A 27924-nucleotide genomic window follows, 5' to 3' on the forward strand; every position below is an offset into this window, starting at 1 on the left:
TTTCGTCCAACCCTGTCTTAGTAATATTATGTTTCTTAAGTTCTTAACCACGTCTTTGCTGCATTTTGTCAGACAAACTAATTGCTTTGTTTTCAATCTCTGCCAGAGGATGACTTCTAAAGCCTTTTTCAGATGAATCTCTTGCTTGTTGCTTTTTTTTTTTTTTTCAATTACTACAAATAATTATTGTATGAGAGTTTTGGCTGTTGATGGGTTTTACATCTGAAGTTGTTACTGAAAACAGGAGTTGATAAGTCAGCATTTAACTTGACCTAAAAACCTGAAAAAATTTGACAGGTATTTCCTCTTTTGATGTGAAATGCAATTTCACAATGACTCAGAGGTTTCAATTCTTTTGTAATGAGATAGATCGACTTATCATTACAGCCATTTATTATGCTGATTTCACTAGTAGGGAACCTTACTGCTGTTTTAATAATTTTTGTTGTGTCATTTGGATTGCATTGCCTGTTGCAGTTGTGTAAGATTTTGTTTCTGCTGAAATACAATATCCATCCATTAAGCTATCTATCCATTGATCCATTTTTCTGCAGTTTATCTGCAGAGGTTTCCCTCTTCCCAGCCAACTCCTTCAGCTAATCTGGGGAAACACAAAGTGTTCCCAGGCCAGCCGAGAGATGTAATCTCTCCAACTTGTCCCGGGTCTACCCTTGGCCCTCCTTGCAGTACGACATGCCCGGAACACCTCACCCAGGCAGCAAAGTCAGATGCCCAAACCACCTAAACTGGTTTCTTTCTCTGTGAAGGAATAGCAGCTCTACACTGATTCCCTCTTGTAAGAACTCCTTACCCTATCTCCAAGCCACCTTTCAAAGAAGACTAATTTCTTCCACTTGTATCCGCAGTCTCATTCCTTTAGTGACTACCCAAAGCTTATAGGGACATAGACCACTAAATCGATAGCTTCAGTTTTACGCTTAGCTCTCGCTTCACCACGACAAACTGGTGCAATGCCACAGTCAGTCTTTTAATCTCCCGCTTCCCTCACTTTGAATAAGACTCCAGGATATTTGAATTTCTCCACTTGGGGCAACAACTTGTCCATAATCCACAGTAGGTTCCTGCCGAGAATGTTTTGGCCCCTAAGGCCTGACCACTAGATGCTCTCTCTTGAGCTACCTCTCTTGGCTCAAAGGTTGGGCCCCAGTAACCACAGTAATTTCTTTTCACAGGGTACTCGGAATCGCTCTTCATTTGTCTCCCCACCCAGGGCCAGTTTGCCTTAGGAGACCCAACCAGGGCTAAAGCCCTTGACAGTATAGCTCCTGGGATCACAGGGACACAGAAACCCCTTCCACTAACATAAGAGCGATTTATCTCGGGGTGAAATAAAGTGGTATTTGTTTAAAAACAAACAAACATTTTAACTGCTAACATTTGATGTTTATACTTGATGAAGCCAGTTATTCAAAAGCTCACTAACAGAAATCAGCTACTAGATTGTTTATGTTGACTGTAATGAAGCGATATGTCATGCTGTTCTAAAGCAGGCTACGCTTTATTTTGTTTTTGATGGTAGTTTTAAAAAAGACTGGAGGTCAGTGGAATAATAACAGTCCACCTTTAATAAGAAGACCACATTATAAGATCTAAATAAATTTATCACTGTTTTTTTGTAGTAAATAATAATGTATTATAATAAATATGATGTAAATATTCTCAAAATAATTTTCAGACATCAAGATGGTACACTGTTAAACAGTATATTTTTCTTTTGAAGTTTTATTGAAACCAACATATTAATTACCAAATTAATGAATTATGTGTTGGCTCATAATTAGTTTTTCACACAGAGCAGTGGCAAGTGAAATATTAACAAGCTCGTGAAGATTTCTCTTTGCTGTCCCCAAGCCTTTAGAGGACAATGATCTCTGACAGCAGCATTAGTTGCAGAGAAATCCTTTCACCACACAGGATTGTTTGTGTCACACTGACCTTTCACTGAGAGCTGAGAGGATTTTTCCTCTTCATTCACAGACTTTGTCAGCAGTTGTTTCTTTGTGTGACCTAAACACTAGTTCCATTTCTTAGTAAACAATTTATCTCTTTGGCTCAGTATGCGCAGTGATATTGGAGTTATGGGAGCTGACGAGGTGCAGGCGGAGGCTTGTTTGATGTTGAACTTTTGAACTTGTAAAAATGTGTTGCTGAGATAACAACTGCATATCTGTGACAGATATAAGGACTGAACTATATACTTATGTTTTTATTATACTCATTGTTTGTGCTTTACCAGAATGGATAATTAGTGAGTAGCAAAAATACAGTGCAGTCTTGCTTATGTTTCACCTTCTTTTTGCTGCTAGTAATCTGTTGGTTTAATTATGATATTATTGTAAGTTAAACATCATAAATTAAATTTAAATGCAGTAAAATCTTTAAATATACAATACAGAGCAAAGGTAACTTTTTTTGACAGCAAGTAATTCTTGTAAAAATAAAGAAGCTGATCTACATGGAGATTAGGTGGAATTGAAAACTGTCTTAGAATGATGCTACTATGATGAAGAAAAAAATAGGTCAAGTCTACTGGGTTTTCCCTTAAAAGTGACGTTAGTATACCAGCAACTTCACTAATGATTTTGTATTTCTGAAAATGACTCGTTATTTTTTTTAGTAAAAGACAAAAGCACAGAGAAATGTGACAAAAACCAAATAGATGATTTGTAAAAAGTTTTTTTTTGTGTTGGAAAATGTGGAAGTTGATCAGTTGCGTCTTGTGCCAATGTTGCCTAAGCTGAACCCAAGTTTTTACATTGATGCTTCCAAGTCTGTACTTACACATATTTGTATGCTACTGTTTGTTTGAGGTTATGACTGTTTGCACCCTGTAGGCTGTAAAAGCATCATGATTCTATTTAATGATAAGAAGTCAGTTAAATATAGACGGTAACTAGAACATCCATTCATTATTGCTGAAACAATATTATTACCTGTGGAATTTTTCCACGTATAAAGTAAATTAACATTTGTAATTACCAGCATTAAGTTGGGCGCCAAGCGAGATATTAAACAACTTTTGGCTGCAGCTTCACATTTTCTAGAATATTCAGTTTTGCTCAGTTTCTTTCTGTTTAATTAATGCATTTAAGATTTTTAATAGTTTTTTTTTTTTTTTTTTTACCAAGATATTGATTTAATTTCAGGCAAATGTGACATTTTTGTTGACGCTATTTTCTTTTTTTTCTTAACTAATGAATTGGCAACTGAAAAATAAAAATAGTTAGTGGATACTTTTCTGTGGACGAGTCCGCACAGTTACAAGAAAATAGACATTCAGGCATAATATGTGACAATAATTATTGTAAGTAAGTAAAGTAAGTAAGTAAAATGTATTTATATAGTGCTTTTCACAGATAAAAATCACAAAGTGCTTTACAACACAAGAAATGGAAATATAAAACAATGTAACAGTAAATAAAACAACAATGTAAAACAATAAAAACAACATAAGAGGAAATTAATAAAATGCTTTTGTATTTAAAAGAATCAATGGAGTCCGTGCAGCGTAGAGACAGTGGAAGAGAATTCCACAGCCGTGGTGCCACTGCCTGAAAGTGCACGGTACCACCAGCAGTCTCTGATATAATGACCTTAAAGCTCGAGAAGACGAATGTGGTTTCAGCAGGTCGATAAATATTGGGGAGCTTGACCATGTAGGGCCCTAAAGGTTAGAACTAAAATTTTAAAATGAAACCTAAAACTTACAGGCAACCAGTGAAGGGAGGCTAAAACTAGAGTAATATGAGATCTTCTCTTGGTGCCTGTTAAGAGAGGTGCTGCAGTATTCTGCACAGTCTGAAGACGATTTAAGGCTGATTTGTTAAAACAAGTAAAAAGACCATTACAGTAGTCTAAACGGGAGGAAATAAAATCATAAGGGTCTAGGAAGCTGATATGCTGCCTAATTTCTGAGACCATGTGGCCTGGAGCAATAATTAGAGTTTCAGTTTTATCACAGTTTAGTTGGAGCCGTGGTTAAATTGTCATTTAACCATGGCTGATTTCTGTCAGGCAATTACTTAAATTAAACAATTTCTAAAACTCAGAAATCCTGAAGGAACAGTATAGTTGAATGTCATCAGCATAGAGATGATAGGAGATATTTTTATAGCGCTTAATAATTTGGCCTAGGGGGAATATATAAAGTAGAAAGAAAATTGGACCCAGGACAGATCCTTGAGGTACCCCACATGGCAAAATTGTTGATTCTGACGTCACATGATTCATGCAAACAGTAAAAGATCTCTAAGACAAATATGACATAAACCATTTTAAAACAGTAATCCCAAACAAGTTCTTGAGTCTGTTTATCATGATACTGTGATCTACAGTATCAAAGGCAGAGCTGAGATCCAACAGAACCATAACTGTGTACTCTCCAGAGAGTATCTATATCACTAGATACTCTAAGTAAGGCCGTTTCAGTGGAATACAACTTACGAGTGTGGTGCTGAAACACACGCACACTCGCACACTCCTTCAGCATCACTTTTTCTTACGATGGCACAAACTAACATTCAGGTTAACATATTTTTTTTATTTATGTTATCTGTAAAGAGACCCTTTCAAAGCTGGTGAATGAAGTGTGTGTCATCTTATTTCTGCAGTGCTGTGGGAGGCTCGTGATGACCCAGATGTTTTAGCTCTGAGTCAGTGATGAGACTCTTTTCTCAAAGCCACCAATTTGTAATTTTAGCTTTTCTTTCTGTTCAACAGGTGAATTCGGACAAGTTTTAACTACAAGTTTTAACTATATTGAGGTGGAGGAGTTGGCGAATTAAGCACCACTCAAAGACAAAAGGTAAGACCTTCTTGGAAATTAACCACTGAATTTAGCTCCGGGTTGCAGCAGTGGACTGTTTAGAGCTTGTGCATATTCGCCTGGGTTAATTAGGCTGTTTAAAGTCTAATTCATCAGAAGCTGTTACAGAGCTATTATTCGTCCATGTTTCAGTAGTGCTCTATTTTTGATTTGCAGTCTGTCATGAAAATGATGAATATGGAAATGAGAATGGTGCTGGCTGAGTCACCAGAGAATTTCAAATGAATTTGTCATGCGAAGATGCAAAGTAGTTCAGTTCTTTGACTACATCTTGCTATAACCTTGATTAACTTCAGACAAAAGCTCTATCACTACTGTTGTTATACACATGTTGTGTCTCGTTAAGCTCTCTAAAGGTATATTACAAGAGGCCTAGTCTGGATAAATGTAAATGTATAATCTATTGTATGTATTTATCTTTTCCTGCTTAATAGTTAAAACTAAACTGAATCTCTCTTTTTCATATTTTTAATCTGGATTCCCTGTGTTACTCTGTTAAATATTAATTAGATTAGGCTTAAAGTATAGGTTTAAGGTGGCCTTAACCCATAATAATTAGCTTTTGTTAAAGACAGCTATGTCCGTGGCTACAGACATAGCTGATTAGATGTCATACTGTTGGGTAAATCAGACCCAAGATGGGTTGTTTAAATAAAAATATCAAAATCAATAGAGAAGAACCAATGATATTTATTTTTTTTTATTGCCACCATTCTTCTTTTATGTCATAATATTATGCACGATGTTTTTCAGCAGTTTGGTGTTAACTCAGAGTCCTTCTAGAAAAATCTAGAAGTCTAGGCATCTTGGAAATGCCTCCAGGCAGTTATTTGAAGCTCTTTTGTGAATCAGTAGGAGAGCGCCTGAGTATAATTTTAAAGGTCACTGTGACTTAAAAACTAAAAGTACAGAAACATCACTCAAATGAGATTGAGATTTTTATATTAAAAAACAACAAAAAATCGTTTTGGCCCAAATTAAGGTGCAAGTTATTCTTCTACAAGACGTGTCCATAGTTTTTGACAACATCATGGTTTTATTAACAACTTGATTCAGAGCTCAGTGTCTGTGGATCATCAGACTAGACTGTTATAGAATTGACTAATATATTTTTATTTTGTATTCACCATATCACTTTATGACTCTGGTTATGCCAACGGTGACTGATATAACTTCAAGTACAAATGGGCTAGTAGCCTCTTTCTTTTCTAACTCGCTGTTCTTTTTAGTGTTTGCTGTAATTGTTTCATAAGAATATACATTATACACATTGAAAAAGACTTAATGTGGTGCAGTACATGAGGGAAAAATGTTTTATTTGCACACATCATTGACATTATTTGACTTTGTCCAGTAACGGCAAGTAAAAAATAATGTTTTATAATTATTTATTCAGTGCGGAAAGGCGTGACAATTTCTTGTTGTTCAAACATTACCTTTTTATGCTAACACTGTTTAATGAAAAATGGTAAAACGTGTAACATCTTCAGAATGATTATTTTCTGCCTGTAGTCAAAAGATAATATGGTTTAAAACTAAGACTGGATTTTTGTACATGCATTGCAGAAATGTCCTGTTACATTCAAAGGCTGAGCTAAAAGCAGATATGACTATCTTTGGCTATCTCTGAAAAGTTCAGTCAATCAATCAATAAATGTAGTCCAGCGTAGTTAATGCCAAAGAACACTGTAGATAGACATGCCCATTGCATCCGCTTTACTTTATTTCTAATGATTAAACAATAGCTCTACTGACGTGTAAGGATGTTTGCTACATTGCATATCTACACAGGTCTTGTTAGACTTTTAGATCCCATGTCACTTGTTTGTGAGTTCTGCATGATGAATGATGTTTAATTTAAGCTTGTGTAGTGGCAGACAACGGAAGAGTGCACTCTTTATCTGAGATTAACTGCAGTCAATAAAGAGAGATTTTGGCCAGAGCAAAGTTGTTTGGGTGTGCCCTGATATATTAATCTGTGGAAAATAATGTTGCTAAGTCATCTGGAAAAGGACAAGCGCATAATCTCAGACAGAGCAGTCAAGTAATATCATTACTTGTGCAGGTTTTCTACTTGTTCAGTTTGCTCAGAGGGCTACTGCTTGTACGGTGGGAATGCAGTGTTGATTCTTATTTAAGTGGTTGGCTTCTTGTGGTCAAATGTTGGTCATATAGGGCTGCAAGTCCACGTTTAATTTTGATTGCTTTCCCCATGCTGCCAGTCGTCCTCCTGAACTCCAGTGACCCACTTGGATTAGGATTAGGCCCCTGGCTCAGGTCCTGCTCTTCTGGGAGAGGAGGGCAGCAGTAGTCAAGGGGCCCCTGCCAACCACTGCGGCTTGTGTCTCAAAGATTCCTGTCTGTGGATTAAAAATGCAAAACAAAGACTCCTTTTGTGCTGCTGGGCCTGAGGATGTGTGTGCAGTGAGTGGAAAAACAGCTGGCTGCCCTGTGTTTAGTTTGGTTGGTATAAATGTGCAGCAGACTGGTGGGCAATGTTGACAAGCTTGTGCTGTGGATTTTATTGCTTACAGGCCAAATGAGTATGACATTATTAAAACCATCGAATCTTCCACTAGCCACAGGAAAGACTGCTCTGCCTGTAAACTGAGAGAATCGCATCATTAATTGCTGTGTGAATGCCACTAGGATGTGCAGACCTTGAAGCTGCCTCTCACAGGATGTGTGACTGAGTAATTTATTCACCAAAGTGTTGTTGTTGATTTGTGTGACCTGCTTGGCAGTGAGGCTGTTGCTGTTGCTGCTTGTTAAAACTGCATAATATTATCCTAGATATTTGCTATCACTTACAGCAGAATGAACACCCTCTCTTCCTTATGGCTTTCTAAACCCTGCATTGTGTCTGTTTTGCTGAAAATTGTGTGAGAATAAAGGGTGAGGCTTATAAGCACCACAGGTTTTTAAGTGGTTGACAGACTTTCAAGAAATCTTGTTAAAGCTGTGGTCTGTGCTCCCACACTTGGGATCAATGAGAGTTCACCCATCCCCTGTTCTCAGGTATCGGGGTTTTGACAGATGATGGGGAAAACACAAAGGTTGCTATGAAACCAGAGTTCATCTACTCATGTGATATAAGACCTGCTGGACAGTGTTATCTGTAGTTTGGGTTCAAAGTTTCACAAAATGTCCCTTTTAAACTGTTTTGCCTTAACATTATTTAGGGCACTGGGTCATATTTTAGACTTGAGAAAAGCATCTAGAGAGCCATTAAATTAGGTTTCTAACAGGCTGGAAGAATGTTCAAATGAATTGGACTTAAAGTATGAGGATTGTTTGCAAGATAGTCTGGTTTGGTGCACAGACAACTTCCTGAGTTAAATATTTAGTTTTAAACTGACTGGTATGCAGAATCTTTTGAGATGAGATTTTTTGATACTGGGTTTTTTTCTGGTTTCTGTTTGTTTGTCTGGGCACTACTCAACAGACAATCACGCATGGTTGGGAGAGCAAAGAGGTAGCATTGCTGAAATGGAATCATTGTTACTTTTGACAGCAAACTCTGATTTAGTCTTTTGACTAAATTGATTTGATTTTAATTTTAGTCATAATTAAGGCATCTGTTTTTTTTTAGTCTAGTTTTAGTCAACTAAATATCGTAAGATTATAGCTGAGTTAAATATATAATGTGTAAATTTTGATAATAAAAGTGATTGATAATCAATCTAATAAAACCAGGAAGTCTTGGCTCAAATATTTGGTGTTAAAAGCGTCATATTCACAGGATAAGTCACTGAAAATAACTGATGGGTTTTCTGAATGTCTTGTCTAGATTACTGATATATTTGTTTTTTATGAATGTAAAAGGCAAAAACTTTTCATTCGCATCTGTCAAGCTGCACATCTGCAAGCAAGCATAACTGCAGACTTCTTGACTTCTTTGAATGCTTCCAAGACAGAATACTGATGAATAACACCATAACAAAAGGTCTTGTTTTAATAACATTGTGAGGGAGAAAACATTTTCATCCTGACATTTTCATTTTAAATAACCATGACAGGCGGAGCTGTCTGGGGCTTTATTGTGCATCTGTATTAGTAGCTGCTGCTCCAGCCTGCATATGAACAAATGGTTCCTGCTCTCATTAGAGTGGAATATAATCATTATACAGTTATTTAATACTGTCCAGTGTAAACTAGGGATATTCCCTGTGACTAATTTACCAGTTGTTTATTGCTGTAGTCACATTAGGCATTCGGAAATTGCGGCATAACCAAAATTATTGCAAACAACCACAGAGACATGTCGCAGGCAATTTGTGCTCACCAGTGCAGACTGACTAAGATTGAGTGCAGCATTTTGGCAATGAATTGGATGAGAATTAATAATAAAACTTTCACCAGTCTGTCTGATAGTAATTCTAGTCATTCCATGTCACACTGCAATTGTTGTGATTGAGACAGGTTTCCCTCCACTTAGCGACCTTTGTAGTAGTTTTGTGATTGAAAGCGGGTGCCGAGAGGTTGCTGCACGCTCAGAATCTCTGTGTAGTTGGTGGAAAATATTCAAAGCAATCACCACTGATGATGTTTATTTTATTTATTTAATTTTCTTTCTTGTAGGAGGTTGGTGGACTATTTTTACTCTAGTTTGGTTGAGCCATAAATGAGAGAGAATTATAGAATTTTGGGCTAAAAGCCAAAAAACAAACAAAACAAAATATCCAAACCCGAGGACAGTCTAATTTTTTAAATCAAACAACATCTGTACAAATCATCAGTGTATTTAAGGACCTTAAGTAACATTCTTCAGTTATAAAATTGTGTGCTTTCCTCACTGTTAACATCAACAGACCAGTGCAGAAAGTTAATACAACCACATTACATGCACATAGGAAGAGGCTGTCAGTGATGTAGGGACCAGTGACCGCAGAATGTTAGTGAAATTCAGAGACTTTCAGCGACAGCAGGAACAGTAACTTTTAATGACTAGAAGCAGCAAGTTAAAATTTTCTCTGCTCTGAGGGGAAGTGATTGATTTGTTATCTTTCGTGACATGACCATGAAAGGTAACAAAGGATACCACTGACTAATGCATAGGTAACCTTGTAAATACATTACTGGGTTACCGACACAGCAGAAGGCATTAATGCACACTTGTGACCTACGGTTAGCATTGTGTTTATTGCTCTATATGTGGACAGGGCTTTAGAATAATTTAACTGAGTATTTCTGGTCAGACAAATTGTAGTAATCTAGTGTTTTGTTAATTTTTTTGTTTGTTAATTTCCGAGCTTACTGAGTCATATGTGAAAGCTGCTTTTGCTGTATTCTATCTTCTATCCATTTTTGGATCTTTGGCTCTTTTTCTCTGCTTTCCACGACCCCCTTAACTGAGAAGTATAAGTGCTCTGCCTCACAAGTAGAATCTGCTTTATTATAGGTTAGGGACAAAAGGTACTGTTTGAATTGGTGCGTAGCCATGTTCACTGCATGAAGACAACAGTGCAGTAATGTTTACAGAACACATGTGTTACTGCACTGCTGCACAGGTGGAACCTGCAGAGTGTTTCACATCCACAGACTCCAGTTCATGACAAAAGGAGTCGCTCGCGGTAGTCTAATAATTCTTAGTGTATGATGGAGAGAGTATCAGCTGCGGAGGAATTCGGCTGAGCTATTTTTACACTGCACGGTGAGGCCGGTTGCTATGGTGTTGCCCATTGGCACAGTTGCTGTGTTGGCATCTCAGCGCCGGGGTGTGGCGGAGTGCGTGACGAGCGGCGCCATAGATCCACTTCAGAGTGACTCATATCCTCAGAGCTCTGGTGCCCTACATCTGAACGCACACACCCACATACAGGCATTCAACAATGTTGTGTGAGCCACATAAAAATTATGATAAATGACTGTCGTCAGTCAGTGCTTTTTGAGATGTTTCGGTGTGAAAAATGCATATGTGAGTGAGGCTGTTTGGTTGACGTTGTTAAAGCCCGATGAAAATGCAGCACATCTTCATTGCTTTCTTCCTTGACGTTGGTCCCCGCTGAGGCTTAGGAAACACCAGGAAGCCTTTTCAAATCATGTGATTAAATGAGGAAACGTGAGATGCAGGCAGTTTGACTCCCTCTTCACACCTTTTGTGAAGTATACATGCTGTGGAATACTAAGGATTTGTGTTGACAGAGTGTAGTGTTATTAGTGAGAAGAGGAAGGTGTTGCTTGTGGAGCTGTGATTAAGTTAGATCGGAGGAGGAGGAAAGTAGGTCACTGGGCCAGCAGGTCAGTGAAGCACAGATGACATCACAGTTATACAACGCCTGTTCTCCCAGTTACACAACGTTCGCTCTGTGCCGAAAGCTACTGCTTCAACTACAATGTTTTCTTTCTGTCTTTCATTGTGCTCTAATATAGCCAATTTATTTATGAAATTGTCTTACATCCGATGACCTCTGTTGCCTTTTCTTTTTTTCTTTTTTCCTTTTTCCCCCCCAGTCTTAATTTGCAATCCAGTTTAGCTTGCCTGCTTTTAAGATGATGTACAGCCAAAAAGGAAAAGCTCTTTGTGTCTGTTGGTACAAAATCTTTAGACAATGCTCTTTACTACAACTCACCGCTCCCTTTTACAGTGCTGTGCCAATGTGTAGTTGGCCACTTGTGTTGACAAAGGTTTAATCTCAGTTAAGACATCCACTCTCTAATGTATTTGTGTGAAAAGCGTCACATCTAGGGTGCAGTAAAATAACACTGCATAGCTGAAAGTCAGTGGGCCATGACAGAACCTACTCCTCCCTCTTACCTTCATTTTTTCCACTGTCCCAACACTAAGGTGTAAACACTTCCAGTGCCAACTTCCTTCCTTATTTTCATTGACTTGACAGCAAGTTTATTTCAACCAATAGAAATCCTTTTTTTAAACCAGTTTTGTCATTGCTGACTGAAGTTTCCATTACACACGTACTATACCTGCTAGTTCATATCTCAGTTATTTGTGTACTTTAATCAGTTTTAAGTAGACAGTGTTTGCATCTGTTTAAAAATGTTTCAGGCTTCTGAAGTTCTGGCATCACCATATATGATGGTGAAAATTGTTTTTATGTCATTATTTGTAGTCCCCCCCCCTTTTGACAAAAACCAAAAATCCTGTACATATAAATAAATAAGATCCTTCCGCTTCTCCTTTTCAGTGTGGCGGGGGGGGCTATCCCAGCTGTCATAGGGCGAGAGGCGGGGTACACCCTGGACAGGTCGCCAATCTGTCGCAGGGCTAACACACAGAGCCAGACAATCATTCGCACTGACATTCACTCCCGCATTCACACCTATAGGCAATTTAGACTAATCAATTAACCTATCCCCACAAACTGCATGTCTTTGGACTGTGGGAGGAAGCCGGAGTACCCGGAGGGAACCCACGCAAACACGGGGAGAACATGCAAACTCCACACAGAAAGACCCCGGCCTGATGGTGGAATTGATCTCAGGACCTTCTTGCTGTGCGGCAACAGTGCTAACCACCGTGCTGCTAAATAAGATAAAAACTTTAAATGAATGGAAAGAACAAATTACTGAATGAAAATGTGCACATTGAAGCTCTAGCTCATGATACTCTTTTTACAATGTATTTTCTGAATTGCAACACTTTGATGACTAGATTTCAATGGAATATGAAAAGTAAATAAGACAGAAATATTTTAAATCACATTAAAAAGAACTATATTTTAATTATGTGAGGTGGCTGATGTATACTTTTTGAAACGTACCATAAATATGCATATTGGATCCAGAGTTATGTTTTTTACCTAATTATTATTATTATTATTGTTTTTTTTTTTAGTTTTAATTTTCAATACACTTTAGTTTTAGTTGATTTCAAGGGTGGGTTGATTGCTTGATTCAGTTTAAATAGGTAATGCTACCTCTGTGATGACTCCTTGTGAATAAGGCAACTGGTGAAAGTAGCTTTATTTTTATTGTTTTTTCATTTCCAGTTCATTTCCAGTAGTTTTTATTTTTTTTATTTCAATTAACTGAAGAGCTTTGTTTACTCTAATAATACACCTACACTCACCCATTCTATCTGTGAGTGTAGGTGTAATTTTTCTTTTTGGCTTTACCAAATGTTAACAGGCCTAATTTAAACTCTTTAAATTATGTCTACCAAGATTCATGGGGAAAAACACTGAAGGGATTTTCTCACCAACACAAATAGGCCGTTATGTTGAGAAAGCCTCCCACATAGGTTGTGACGGTAACTGGTTCATGAAGTAAATGGGTCAAATATTTAGGCTAGAGACCCAGCGGGCTTTCTCATTTTAATTCGAAATCTAGTGTACCTGGGCAAAGAGAATAGATAGTAGAGATGGGTGGTAGAAAGAGTATTTCAGTTATTGATGGTTGCATTTGTGGCTTATTTAAATCAAGACAGATTCTGGTATATCTGACACAGCAGCACACAAGCAGGCAAATATTTGGTAGTAAGTACCCTAATTTATTTTTTTTATCGCTTTTAAAATTACTTCTGTCACCATTTTCATTTTTTTTTTTGGGATGTTGCACTCGAACCAAACCCTATTAGCCAAGGTTTTTACAATGGCCTAAAAAAGTATGTTTGTAGTTAAACCATAATGTGTTTGATTACAGTTATGACTATGACGATCAAACGTCAATTTATAAGTAATTAATTCAAAAATTGTAATCCACAGGATTTTCTTTTTTTTTTCTTTTTTTGTGCAACTGCACATCTATTAATATTTTTTTTATTTTACTTGTTTGTTTTTGTTAGTATTTAGAGTCCACTTTCGCCACACTTACTTTAGATTGCTTGGGTGATTTGCAGTTAGCAATGGAGCATATAATCCAGTGTAATTTTATGTAATTGATAACAGCCTCACTGTTTACTGTTCACTCTCTGTGACAGAGCTGTTTGAGGTTACAGCTATTGCAAACCCAACACATTCTGCTGCTGTTTCATTGGCAAAACACACAAAGAATTGCCAAAGAAACTACGCAATGACTATTTGATGTAGTACAAAACTCCACTTGGTTTTATTAAAGTAAAGGGATGTATTACCACATTATACTACACAAAAAGAACAGTCTCATTGATGCTGACCCACTGCAAACACAAAAAAATAAATTGATGAGAACATCAGCACTCATAATTGTTTACTATATGTAATGGTTTTAATATTACATGGCAGCAGAAAGAAACTGACTCATTTCAGCCTCTGGCTTTCCTCGGCGTCTCTGTTGCACATGTAGGATGTGACCCCTATTAAAGCACCACCTTAATATAAGCTGTGGTGGATGCAGGTGATTATAGTCATACATTCAACAGCAACAGCAAAATTCACTGTGCTGATGTGAGTGCTGATATTGTGCTGCCACATTAAGAGTGAATAACAATTGCAGGTCGACAGTTCTATTCTTGAATTCAGGTAAAGCAGTTTTGCAGGATTCACAGTTCAAACTTAACCTTATCTTATACTGGACCTTGGTGTTGCCCATTAGTTCATCTGGTTCTGAAATGAGCTGTTTTAGCTCCCTTCCCATTTGAAACTGAGCTTTATCCTCTGTCACTGACATCATACAGAGCCAATAGTAATACAGTAGTATTAAAATAAACTGTAACCAATAACTCTTAACCTATATCTCACTTCCACACCTAGTGTTAAGAGTCAACTCTTAGAACCAGTGTTCTCACACAAACACACAGTGCTATTAGCTGCCTAACTGCTAGCTCTTTATAGAGTGGAGAGGAGGCAAGGAGGTTAAGGGGTGGCTGTCCAGTCCGTACACAGCAGTTTCTTCAAACCAGCCAATCAGCAGTCTCGCCTGGTCTCAGCAGCAAACACACTCACCCACCTGCCTTGCAGAGAGGAGAGAGAGCTCCACACAGCTGCATATCTAAACAAACATGGGACATGATCGTTGATCATATTAGCATCCACCATTGTTATAATGTATTTATATTTATGAAAGAATAAGGAGTAATTTCAACCCTCAGGCATAAATGTAGGCAGAATTCTTATAAATGCTTGTTTTTTTATTTTTATTTTTTTTTAATATAAATCAATCTCATATATCATGGTTCTCTAATCTTTCAATAACGGCCTCGGTTGTTGTGTCTTTTTGTCTCATAGACTCAGATGTTGCTGCCATGTGCCAGACTTACACCCTAAGCAGACGAAAGACACAGCACCCCGAGGAACTTTTAGCTATTTTCTGCAGCCTGGTAAGAGAGACTTTGAGAGAATATCCTCCAAGACTCATAAAAGCACACCCCTATCACAGAGTGTCCACCTGTACTCTACCTTCACCCAGCAGCACCTTCCTCATCCTCTCACAGAACTGGCTGTACTGTCAGTAAGGTGAAATGTCTTTACCATCTTTGCTCGTGTCTGAAGTTTTTTGATTCTTTGACACTCTGCCATTTTATGGGTGTTTTTTCTTCAAAGGTTTATTCACAAATGTCTACCTCACGATTAAAAGACCCCTCACCGACACTGCGACCCTGAACAGGATACAAAATGACCTCGAGCATTGACCAGTGAGTCAAACATTTGGCTAGTTTTTTTTTATTGTTGATTTAAAAAAATAGTGGGACATGGAGAAAATCAAAAACACATTCAGCCCACAGTTCTCATGCATCTAATTAACAGTGATTTCATTTTTTCCTTTTTTTGAAGATTAAGATCAAAGTAATTTAGGGATTTACAGTGCCTGAGTTTGATGTCTTCATGTTTTCTAGGAGAGTTTTTGTTGTCAAAGAGCTCACTGTAAATGTTAAAGGATCTGATATAACTGTTGGTTTGTCCAATCTGCAGGGATGACAGTAGTATTTTTGATGGGTTAATGGAAGAAGATGAAAAGGACAAAGCAAAACGGTAAGATCTCGGGTTTGTTTTCATATCAAATGCATTCAGTGAAGTTACATCCTCCATAAAACTGCTATTGTAGTTGTTACAAGACTTGATTTTAGATATCGTTTTGAATTATTACAGCTACCGTGAACAAGATTTTGATAAGTGTTCCTAGTTAAGATGTCATCTAACTTTTACTAATATTTGTTCTTCTAAATAACCAGCGTGTCCCGTAACAAGTCTGAGAAGAAGCGCAGAGACCAGTTCAATGTCCTCATCAAGGAGTTGGGTACAATGCTGCCGGGCAACACCCGGAAGATGGACAAGTCCACTATTTTGCAGAAAAGTATCGACTTTCTGCACAAACACAAAGGTGAGAAACTCTAATAACCACTAGAATTAATTATAATGGTAGTGGGTTTATCCCTCAGTTCATCCTTAGTTTAAAATGAAATGTTTTAGCTCTTTCTCTTCAAGCCAACTTGCTTCTGTTTGACTGCCTCCTGCAAACAAATTCTGTGTGGACTCATATTAGGGCCACCATACACAGCCAAAAGTAGAACAAAAATGAGCTGAAACTGATTGCTTTGTGCATTCTGAAACATGAACATTTGGCTTACTGGTATTACATATACTGACCACTTTAATGGTCCATAAGGTAAAGCATAATGGGTGCCTTTTTAAATTCACAGAGTTATAAGTTACATGCGTTATGTCTACTTTATCAGAAATCGCAGCTCAGTCAGAGTCAACTGAGATCAGACAAGACTGGAAACCTCCTTTTCTTAGTAATGAAGAGTTCACTCAGCTGATGTTGGAGGTAAGGCAGTTTCTTGCACTTATTTTCCTTTTGTTTCTATGCAGAAATATAGATGAAATATTATCTAACCTTTGTTTCTATTAGGCGTTAGATGGATTTTTCCTTGCAATTATGGCTGATGGGAATATAATCTATGTCTCTGAGAGTGTGACTTCCCTACTAGAACATTTACCAGTGAGTATAAGTTTTAAATAATAGATAAAGTCAGTAGTTCACTGATGAAACATTTGGTAATAAACATATTCATTGGTTTTGTTTTTCCCCAGTCTGATCTTGTTGATCAGAACTTGTTAAATTTCTTGCCTGTGGGGGAGCATTCAGAGGTGTACAAGGCTCTGTCCTCTCATGTCATGGAAGGAGAAACATTGACACCTGAGTATCTTAAAAGTAGGTTGGATATGTTATCTGTCTTCAGCTGCTGATTTTGTTCTTCAATTCTTATGTTTAAGCTATTATTATTATTATTGTTGTTGTTATAGCAAAAAATCAGCTAGAGTTCTGTTGCCACATGCTCCGAGGGACAATCGACCCCAAAGAGCCCCCCGTGTATGAATATGTAAAGTTTATTGGAAACTTCAAGTCCCTGAATAATGGTAAGTTACAGTACACAGAGTCAGAATGTAGAGCAGAGATGTTGTGTGAAAGGATTAACTTTGCTTTGTTCCCATTCTTTTTTACCAGTGCCTAACTGTACCCGAAATGGTTTCGATGGAGTGATCCAGCGATCACTTCACTCTGCCTTTGAAGACAGAGTGTGTCTCATAGCCACTGTGAGGCTAGCCAAGCCACAGTTTATCAAGGTGAGAATCTTTAACTGCTTCTCCTTTTATCTGGTTGACACACATTCAGTTTCTTGCTTTAGGGCTCTTAAGGTAGCTTTAATTAGGACAGGGCTCAGCAGTAATGGTCACCTGAGGAAAAATGATTTGGGCCCTTGTCATTTATGATGTGTAGTTCCCTAATGCCTCTGCTGGGAATAACTTTTTTACCTCATTTAAAAATGGGGGAGGGGTTATGTTGACATATCACTGTCGTAGAAACCTGGGCTGTTTTACTGGAGATGGCAGAACCTAAATGGATAAAACAAGTTGAAAATAAACCAGAACTTGTATTGCTGAACAAACAGGGATGATTGATCATGTAATTTGTCATACTGCACAAGTTTAAAAGGCTCGTTTTAAGACAATATACTGTGTGTAGTTTAGAGTTGGACTCGAGTAGGTTCAGTCTGTGGTTAAAAAATTTAGTTTTATATGTGTATATTTATTTCTTCTAAATTCTGTTTTCTCCCCTTGCACCAATAGGAGATGTGCACAGTAGAAGAGCCTAATGAGGAATTTACATCCAGACATAGTTTAGAGTGGAAATTTCTCTTCCTGGACCACAGGTAATTCTTTTCCAATTTATCAGTGTAAATGCATAACTTAATTTTCAGTTTGTGCTACAATGGATCAGTATTAAGTGTTTAGTCAAACCTAACCTACTTGATTTGGTGTGAAAGTCGCTGACCTATATTTATAAAGAATGACCTCTTTTTTTTTTTTTTTTAACCATGGTTACGGTATGTGACTGCGTGGCTTTTTTGTTAAATCAGAATTGTTGATTTTTGTGAGAGACCAAATCGAAAAAACTCGTGTTTTGTAACACTTCTGTCATTATTTATTACACAGCAGGCTTGCTTTTATGAAGGCTTGTGGTCAGGAAACATAATTATTATTATAAAAGAAGAGTGAGGTCAACCTGACCCGCTATCGGTCACCAGCATTTTTGCTTTATTTCCCACGGGGCTTCCACATGGTGCTGATGACTCGGGGTGATATCACTAACACTATCCAAAACCTGTCAGTCACTCTAACTTCAGGATTGATATTTGTTTTTGTTGACTATCTACACAACTACATATTGTACAACATATTGTTTGTAAGCTCATGGATCTGGAATATTTATGTATATATTTTCTTACACAAATAGATGTTTGGGGGGGATAAGAGGATTTGAAAGTAAGCAAGCATTCACTTTTGTATGCCTCTGAAACCATGCACGTTTCAGTTGATATCCTAGGTTATGTTTCAGTGTAGCTAATTTTTTACCTTTATAAAAATAAAATGGAGTAACTTAATAATTTTATTATTTCAAAGATGTTTTTCATAATTAGTGCAGACATTCCTGAGTTTTGGCTGAAATCTCGTTTTGGTAGATCAGAGTGACCTTTGTCCAAAAAAAATGAGTAAATTTTAATGAGTTCATCCTTAATTCAAAGTTAATATTTATCCCAGATGTGACGACATTCCCTCCAGGCATTCCTGATATATTACGTGAATGGGATAGACAACCCAAAAGATCCGTTCTGGCCACAGCTGTCTCCAGCATGGAAGAATAATAATAAAAATCCTAATCAGTGTCGAAATAATAATCAGTGTCGAAATAATAATCAGTGTCGAAATAATGCCTGCATAATGATGCAATAAACAGTGTGACGTGCAAATGTCATTCAGTTAAGGTTGAATGATAGAAGTCCAAGGTTAAGGTGTGTAAGATAAGAATAGTAGGTAGTTCAGAAGTCAGATAGCCTGAGGGCTGAAGCTCCTCCTTCAAGCTTACGTCACTTAATATGTTTTTAAAAAAAAAAGTGTGAACATGAACTCAGAACAACGGTGTCGCGTGTGTTTTCCTTGGGACAGGCCAAATGAAATGAACTACAGGTATAACTGTAACCAGTAGCTAATTTAGACACAGATGTAGTTGGCTCTCATAGTTACAAAAGCTCAATGATCTTATTCAGGGATTAAAAAAAAAAAAAAAAAAAGAAGCTTTATCAGCTTCATCAGCCTCATTAAACATTACAACAACATGCTCTTCTGGGCTGGTAGAAAGGTAAACTGTACATCTGAATACAGACATTTCATCCTGGTGAGTGGTGAGAGCTGGGAGTAGCAAATTATCCCAACTCTCATTACTGAAAATGTTTAGGCATGCTACCCTGAACCATTTAGAAAGACACTTATTTTCCTTATGCTGTGAAAGCATCAGGTGAAGCTACATGCATACATACTCCCTTATTGCTTCATGTTGTCATTTAGGGGTAAATATTGCTGGATGTATGACTTAACGTAAGAACAAGACATTTCCTGATTGACTTCCAGTTAATCATTTCAATAACGTTTACTGTGTTTGTCCAGAGCTCCGCCCATCATAGGTTACCTCCCATTTGAGGTCCTGGGTACATCAGGATATGACTACTATCATGTAGATGACCTTGAGACACTAGCCAAGTGTCACGAACACTGTGAGTACACTTCTGTCAGCGATCACTGAAGCATGGTCAACTCCAGTTATCAACTTCCTCTCGAGCTTCCAAAGCAGAGCATTGAAATCTTCTCTTTGCTTCTGTGTAGTAATGCAATATGGGAAAGGAAAGTCCTGCTACTACAGATTCCTCACCAAAGGGCAGCAATGGATTTGGCTTCAGACCCATTACTACATTACTTATCACCAGTGGAACTCCAGGCCAGAGTTCATTGTCTGCACACACACGGTCGTAAGGTGCATGAAGATTTCCCTCTTGACCCTTTGATATGACATTGCTCACGAGCTAAAACATACAGTCCTCTGTAAAACCCTAGAGGTAGTATAATGATATGCTTTGCTTTCAGTGATGTGGTGTTTTTATTACTATGGAGTAGACAAAAGCTACTGGAAATATTTTTACATATTGAAATGTATAAGAGGCAGCCAAATGCAGCAATATATATATTATTATTATTAGTAGTAGTATTACAATTGTATTAAACTTTATATTAAAAAAAAGTCATGATTTGTTAATTTTCCATATACTTCTGTTCAAACTTTGAAATCAGAAAGTCTGAACTTGAATTTAATTGTTTAAATTCAGGTGTATTCTGGTGATTTCCAGAGCCATAATTATGAAAGTTGTGTTTAACCCTAACTGTGTGTGTCATTAATTGTCTTTACGCTGCAGTTATGCTGAAGTAAGAGCAGAACAGCGCAGAGAGCTGGGAATTGAAGAATCACCACCTCAAATCACCGCTGAGAAGGTCAGACCAACATGAGGTATGATTTGTAAAAATTAAAGAGTGGACAGCATAGTGACCTTGTGACAATGCATTGTTTGCAGCAATCCCAGGATTCAGGCTCTGAGTCCCAGCTCAACACTTTCAGCTTGAAAGAGGCCTTAGAGCGATTTGACCACAGTCGGACCCCATCGGCCTCGTCTCGCAGCTCACGTAAATCTTCCCACACGGCTGTGTCTGACCCAGCCTGTAAGTACAAGCATCTGTTCACTACTGAGCAAAGCTTGATGTATATTAACTATTTCTTTTTTTATTATTATTATCTGAGCATCATGTTTATATTTGCCCTTCAGCATCACAAATGAAGCTTCAGGGAGATAGGAGTACACCAGGTCGCCAGTCGGTCTCTGCTGTGGAGATGACATCACAACGGAGATCATCTATCAGCAGTCAGGTCAGTGGATGGACAAGCGCACACGCTCTGGTCTTAAATTTCACGATACCTGTATTCTGGGTCATGAGGGATTTCATTAGGACTTAGGACTTTTGTTTGGTGTCTTTAATTCCATCAGCAGTCGATGAGTTCCCAAAATACAGGACAGAACGTGGCGTCATCCATGGTTTCACAACAACAGCCGCAGCAGCCACAACAGCAGCAACAGCAACAACAACAGCAGCAACAGCAACAAGTTCCGACCAACAACCAAGTAAGATATTCACGTCATTTTTTTTTATTGTCTAATATTGATGATTCTTAAGTATAACTAGCAGACAATGACTGCATCGGACAGTGTTTTTTTGTTTGTTTGTTTGTTTTTTTTAATGCTCAGTTTCACTTCACTATAAAGAACTTCTTTATCCATCATGTCTTATGTCTTCTGTGTGGCACTTGATAAACTGAAGGTCCAACAGCACAATTATGAACAAGAGTAGCCTATGTGTCTGTTTGACACTGCCTTATGACATGGGACAGACAATGAACATGGATCTCTGTATAGCTCCCACGCACTGACATGATGGGGCTGTTAACCCAGGAATGCCTATATTTATATATAAAACGTAGACGTAGTCCCTATGATGCCACCTATTGGTTTGTGGACTACTGTAGCCTGTAGTCTGACCGTCAGCATGTTGGATTTTTAAGTCTTTAAAAAATGTAGGTGAGTTAAATAAAAATATAGCCCCTGCACACAGTTGTCATGAACCGTCAGTTGGCTGTAGAGAACAAAGGAAAGTTTGCAGGCTGTAAATATGTTTATTTTTGCTTTAAAGCTGAGAATTTTATGGGTGTTCACAAATTCACTTGCTTTTATTGCCAGCGTTAAGCAGATATTCTTGGAGCTGCAGTTTGAATTGGTTACATTTTTAAGCCAGTGGTCACTGTTGGTTAAAATGTGTTCTGTGGTCAGCATGCAAGAAGTTGTTTGTACTCAGAGAATGTGACCTGAGCCTTAACAATTTGTAAAATATACGTATTGAACATTTAAAATAAACTGCCATACTGTTATGTCTTTATTCTTTAACAGTCAATGGTCCAGTTCTCCAGCCAGTTAGAAGCCATGCAGCACCTGAAAGAGCAGCTGGAGCAGAGGACCAGAATGATCGAGGCCAACATTCAGCGGCAGCAGGATGAGCTGCGGCAGATCCAGGACGAGCTACAGAGGGTGCAGGGACAGAGTCTGCAGGTAGGACTGAAGAGCTGCGCACAAGTGTTGCAAATGAATGATTACATAGCCTAGTAAATATATGAAAGGTTTTCTTTTTAATTGTTTTATATTCAGCTTACATGATGGATGTGTTGCTGTTATAATTAGAGCTGGAGTTCGAATGTGTGATGTGTATCTCAGATGTTCCTGCAGAAAGGGGCTGGAGGACTAAATGTGAGCTCTGTACAGATGGCCCAGGGGAATGGTGGGCAGCAGGGGGGTACACTCAGCATGCAGGGCCAGGTGGTTTCTGCAGGATCTCTGCAAAACAGCATACAGCAACAACATGCTGTGCAGCCCCCATCCCAGCAGCAAACACTCCTACGGGAACAGAACACAGCACTCTCGCAGGTCAGACAGGCTAAACGGTTCTCATTTTGCCTCTCACTGACACGCTGAATTAATAGCTTATCTGTGTTTGTTATAGATTTTTCCATCCAGCATGCTCATGTCAAAGACTCCGGTTCTGTTTATTTCAGCCTCAGAGGTCGTCACACACGGTGCAGCCTCAACAGAATCCACTGCCTGCATCTCTCTACAACACGATGATGATCCCTCAGCAAAGTCCTGCTAACGTGGTTCAGATTGCCACAAGCCTGGCGCAGAATACTGGACCCAACACTCCTGCTGTGGCAACATTTGCACAGGACCGTTCGGCTCAGATTAGGTGTGAATCTTCACCTAAATCTATTTGTTATATTTCTTCATAATGAAAATGTTATTAAGTAGTGCTCGAGTTCATTGATGGCACCCTCTGTGGTGCATAATACTTCAATTTAATGTAGTACTAATTTAGGTACAGTGCACTTTTATAGTGAAAAAAGGTCATATATATTGACCTTATGTCAATTTGGGTTAATTAGACTTATCAGACCTGACTAACTTCCTGAACCTTACAGGTTTCCTGCAGGCCCCCAGCTGCTCACCAAGCTAGTGACAGGGCAGATGACATGTGGGGCAGTTATGGTCCCCACAACCATGTTTATGGGTCAAGTGGTGACGGCCTTTGCACCGCAGCAGGGCCAGACGCAGACAATTAGCATTTCCCAACAGGCTCCGCAGCAGCAACAGCAACAGGAGCAACAGATTCAACCGCAGTCTCAGGTCACAGCCATGCAGCAAGGGCAAGCTCCACTGACCCAGCAGCAAACACAGTTCCTACAGGTAACACTGACACAGTAACCACTTATCAGGTGAAGTTTTACCGTATGAAGTTGGCTCACATACAGGCAGCTTGCTGTTTAGGTGATTTAAAATATCCTAATGAATTTTATTTTATATAAATTGAAAATTCTTTGTATGCTCAAAGAACTTGACACAGGAGATGGAGTTGAATGTGAATATTTTTTTCAGATCTGTTGACAGACGAGGACATTTTCAAAATGTGATTTTGATTAAAATACAATGTTGAAAGATGCAGCTTAGTTTAGATGAATTCCTGTTGACAACAACGATGTTTCAATTCCATATCACTACTCACTGTTCAATCGGACTCTAACCACAACAAGAGGATGGTGGATGACAAATTAGATCTAGAAATTAAAGTTTAACTTAATGCCACAAGTTACTATTTTTTTTTTTTATATAATTAATATACGAGGAGGAACTGATATGCTTTGACTGATGGCCTCCAAAAGCCTGTCTAACAAATGTTTTTTTTGGTCGCACTACAATCATAAGGCTAAGTATGGTGAGACATAGCGGTCCAGATCTTTTGCTTGTTGTAGTATATTACATTTCAATAATCTGTAATCTCTAAATAATGGTCTGCTTCAGATACTTTTAAATTGTTAGAAATCCTCTGGTTTAGCCAAGGGACCACCCTGAATAGAGCATGAAGAACGCAGCATGCGCACTCATGTCTCAGTGTCTGTGAATTGTTCAGCCATTACACAGACACTGATTTGCCTGCCTTTCTTGCTTTACGGTGAATCAGCAGAGTCCTAGTTACTGCAGCTTTAAGTTACATCTTGGCTCGTTAGGCTGTGCCGACTAAGCTAATGTAACTTTTTCACTTAAGGCTCCTCGACTCCTTCATGGAAACCAGTCCACCCAGCTGATCCTGCAGGCAGCGTTCCCTTTGCAGCAGCAGGGTACCTTCACTGCAGCAGCCCAACAGCAGCAGCAACAGCATCAAACACAGCAGAAGCAGTTACAACAAAAGCAGCAACAGCAGCTGGCTCCTCACAGAGCAGATAGTTTGTCTGACCGCTCAGCGACACAGCCGCAGTAACTAGCCCAAGCCTATCAGAAGTGCAGTTAGCCAAACTCAGGTGTGGTTGATGGGAGTGTAAAGTGCAGTTCTGCTGAAAGTGCACCACTGAAACCTCAGAGGATGAGAAGTGGACACTCTGTTGCTCTGCTTCTCTCACGCGAATCTTGTGCTGTTTGCACTTCACTCCTGAGCCCTGAGTACACCAGAGAACCCGGGATAGGGCTTGCTGTGGCAGCAGGTTTGGCTGTGGAATGAAGCCTTCCCTCCAAGAAAACAGGGCCATACAAGGCCTGCAAAAGACTCCCCCTTACGCCTCCCCTTGTGTCGTGTGTGTCTGTGTTTGGGTGTGTGTGTGTGTGCAGGCGCGCATGTGTGCTCTAGTCACCCTCACAGGATTATTTCACAGTTCTCCCGTCAGTGCGGTGGAGAGCTTCACTTCGAGGACGTCCTACAAAACAACCAATTGTTTGTTTTGTATGTTTTTCTTGTAAAACTAATTATGGGTCAGAAAATATTTTTAAGAATGTGGTGTAGATTGAACTTTGACTGTACAGAATATCATGTGTAATATATACTGTAAATATACTGAAGAATAACTAATATTTTATATGATGCATGAAATGAAATGCATAGTCTGTTATTTGCAGCTTTGAATATGCTTTTTTTTCTAATACTCAGAAAAAAAGACCTGAAAATGCTTAGTGGCTGATATTTTCACAGACTTCCTTTCTCCTAGGGGATGTTTGTTTGTGTGTCTGCATCAGACAGTGCCAATGCTGTTTGTTGTGTCACAGTTTGTTTAATCCTTGACCCCTATTTTCACACAACTTCACAAAATTATCGACAGAATGATAGAAAAATACTTTAGTTTTTTTAAAGATGTGCTCAAGCACTTAAGACTTGAAATCAGTGTGTGAGATTTGTGAATAGAATGGAGGCAACAGTAAGCTAAACATATGCAAAAGTAAGATCTGCTAACATCCTTCATATCATCATTTCTTAATTTTTAGAACTTGAGATCCCTCCATTTCACAGCCATCCATATCGCCTGTGTTGGCACCCAAGGATGCTTTATTTCACCTGTAAACATTTATACTTTTAGATGTATGTAAATATAAAATACTAACCCGTTAAATACGTTAGTAAGAGACATGATCTAGTTTTAAGGCATCTAACTGTTTTAGCTGGGCACGCAGAACAAAAAGCATCCACTCTCTCTAGGACTTTCTGGGAGACACCAGTCATCCTGTCAACCCGATACAAAGATCCCATCCTATTCCATTATACCCTTCTCTGAGCTCTGTGGATTATCGGGAGAAGCCAGTTGCTCTGCTTTTTGTAGCTGTGCTGAGTGGTCTGAGATTGTCTTGTGAGAATTGCAGTAACGTTATTTGGCCCCTTGATGGCAGTGACATGGATATATTATGGCTTTTTACATTCAGAAAACAAACGTATGAGTTACATTTGGGATTTCATTTGCAACCTCTCTTCCGCAGACGAGGTGCTGAGCCAGTTCTACCATTGTGCCTTTTGAGAACCAGCACACATTTTGGCAGTTTTGAGAATCTAATATCATGAAGTGTTCCCAGTAGAAGTAGGTGTTGTTTCTGTGGGAGGAAAATTGAGGCTGTATCTGACAGTGTCTTGGTGTAGACACTTATGTCACTTTGGGTCCCGTTTTATGGTGGCTTTTTTTTTTTTTTTTTAAACTGGAGAAACATGTGAACCCAGCTCTATATCATGCACTGGTACCACCAAACCATTGCTTTTCAGCTCCTTAACACTTGATGGTATTCAGCAGCTGGATGCTAACATCGTCTGCTGATTGATGCTTTGCAGGTAATATTTATTTTTCTAAACTGCAGTTATGCATCGTAAAACATTCAGAGTGAGGACAATGCAAAGCCAGTAATACTCTTTAGGTTCAGAACTGTAAGCACTTAAATATAAGCAGTCATGTGAGCAACTGTCATTGTAATAACACTGATTAAAGCTGCCTTAAATTTAAAAAAAAAAAAAAAAAAAAGATTTTTCAGGACACACTTATACAATATTAGGCCAAATCCAGCAGTACCGGGAAGACGTTTTAATTACCCATTAAATATTTGCCAAAAGCTAAAAAGAACCTTGGAGTTCTACAGTCACAATGGAAAGTTGGGGTAAGCCAGACTTTAAGTACACTCACCATAATTTGTATCACCGAGCTAAAGATGGCATTGAGGGGATCAGTGTTACTGTAGACGGAGACCATCACCAGGATCCCAGCAGACTCAGCCCTACATGTTCTGGCTTAGTAGGCTTGCTTTGCAGCCTCCTCACCATCTGATCTAATGCACTGCCAGATGGTATGAAGCTGACAGTCCAACCTCCTCTTCATCTGTGTGAAATGATGGGCTGAGCTCAACACATGGCCACAAAGTCAGTCTTTGACATCTGCTACAAGATATCTTGTAAAACCGTGCACTCTTATATCATCTTCCCAGTATTAGAGTGTAGTGTTCACAAAGGGGAAACCCTACCCGATAGCATACGTTTATTTAGAAAGTCAGTTTTGTTCTAGGCCACCTTGAATCCAGCCATTTTCAGAAGACGGAGTCAGTTGTACAGAGTGCTTCAAAGCACTGAAAAGTGAACATTTTATTCCACTTTTCCCAGTTTGTGCAGTACAGCATAGAAAACCCAAGCAAGCATCGAGTGTCAATAAAAAGCGCCTCTACTCTTATTTGCCGTTTATTGCTCGAGGATAGAGGAGCCTATCATGATTTGGCACAAGCAGCAGCTTTTCTTAAAGGTTGACGCTGCTCAGGTTGGATTAGGCTGGGAGGAAAATCAACTGTCACATCAACAGCTACAGTTTCTACCACGATAATACCTCTGGGCACTTATGATTCTTCAGTCTGACTAGGCTGTTAATGTCTGAAAGTTCATTATTCAAAACTTCAAATACATTTGGCCTTTTTTCTTTGAATTATTTCTGTGACTTATTGTTTATCATTGGCCACATGTAATTACCATTTTCATTAACCTTCATACTGCAGATAAGGCAGCTACTGTATGGGACCAGATGAAGAATATAGATTTGTATATTTGTCTTGACTTGGAGAAACAATGCTTCAAAGTATCTTCCTTATCTCACAAATCACCTTTTTTTTTTTAAAAAAACTTAAAATGATAACGGAACAATAATTTTACAAGATTTATCTGTATCTGATTTAGTAAGTTCCCTAAATTACTGTCAAGTACAGAAAAGAGTGAAAGCGAATGTACCGAATGCACCTTTATGATCCCAGATCCCACAAATGATGACAGAACCATTCTGAGTTAATTATTCAATCTGTTTCTTCAGGACAACTCTAAATAAATAATAAAATCCAAATCCGGGACATTAAACTATTAGACATTCTCGCTTGCTATCTCACCAGCCTCCTGTCAGTGCAAAAGAACCCCCCCCCCCCAAAAAACCCGCTTGTATAAACTGCCTCC

The 27924-nt window shown here is 38.6% G+C and overlaps 1 protein-coding gene across 3 annotated transcripts; it reads left to right on the forward strand.

The window, feature by feature from the left end:
• The first annotated feature begins 3179 nt into the window (after positions 1-3179).
• clocka (clock circadian regulator a) lies at positions 3180-27884 on the forward strand. Of its 3 annotated transcripts, none has more exons than XM_040040579.1 (22): positions 3180-4825; positions 14950-15177; positions 15265-15356; positions 15634-15693; positions 15894-16042; positions 16398-16489; positions 16574-16663; positions 16756-16876; positions 16969-17082; positions 17171-17289; positions 17794-17876; positions 19669-19775; positions 19885-20032; positions 20469-20544; positions 20625-20769; positions 20874-20974; positions 21096-21227; positions 22047-22205; positions 22368-22577; positions 22706-22893; positions 23126-23390; positions 24247-27884. In XM_040040579.1, the coding sequence occupies exons 3-22, from the start codon at positions 15337-15339 to the stop codon at positions 24457-24459; spliced, it is 2592 nt and encodes an 863-aa protein (XP_039896513.1). In that variant the 5' UTR covers positions 3180-4825; positions 14950-15177; positions 15265-15336; the 3' UTR covers positions 24460-27884. The 3 variants fall into 3 exon arrangements, with proteins under 3 accessions (XP_039896513.1, XP_039896512.1, XP_039896511.1); XM_040040578.1 differs by having other exon boundaries at positions 3181-4825; positions 21093-21227; positions 22416-22577; XM_040040577.1 differs by having other exon boundaries at positions 3182-4825; positions 21093-21227.
• Positions 27885-27924: the final 40 nt, after the last annotated feature.

The sequence above is a fragment of the Simochromis diagramma genome, unplaced genomic scaffold (assembly GCF_900408965.1).
Source record: "Simochromis diagramma unplaced genomic scaffold, fSimDia1.1 OVJJ01000026.1, whole genome shotgun sequence".
NCBI classification, from domain to species: Eukaryota; Metazoa; Chordata; class Actinopteri; order Cichliformes; family Cichlidae; genus Simochromis; species Simochromis diagramma.

Coding starts and splice junctions, on each gene's coding strand:
- clocka (XM_040040577.1), top strand. CDS start 15,337: ATGACCTCGAGCATTGACCA. Junction 17,877..19,668: donor TTTCTCTTCCTGGACCACAG/GTAATTCTTTTC, acceptor GTGTTTGTCCAG/AGCTCCGCCCATCATAGGTT. Junction 20,975..21,092: donor GATCATCTATCAGCAGTCAG/GTCAGTGGATGG, acceptor TAATTCCATCAG/CAGTCGATGAGTTCCCAAAA.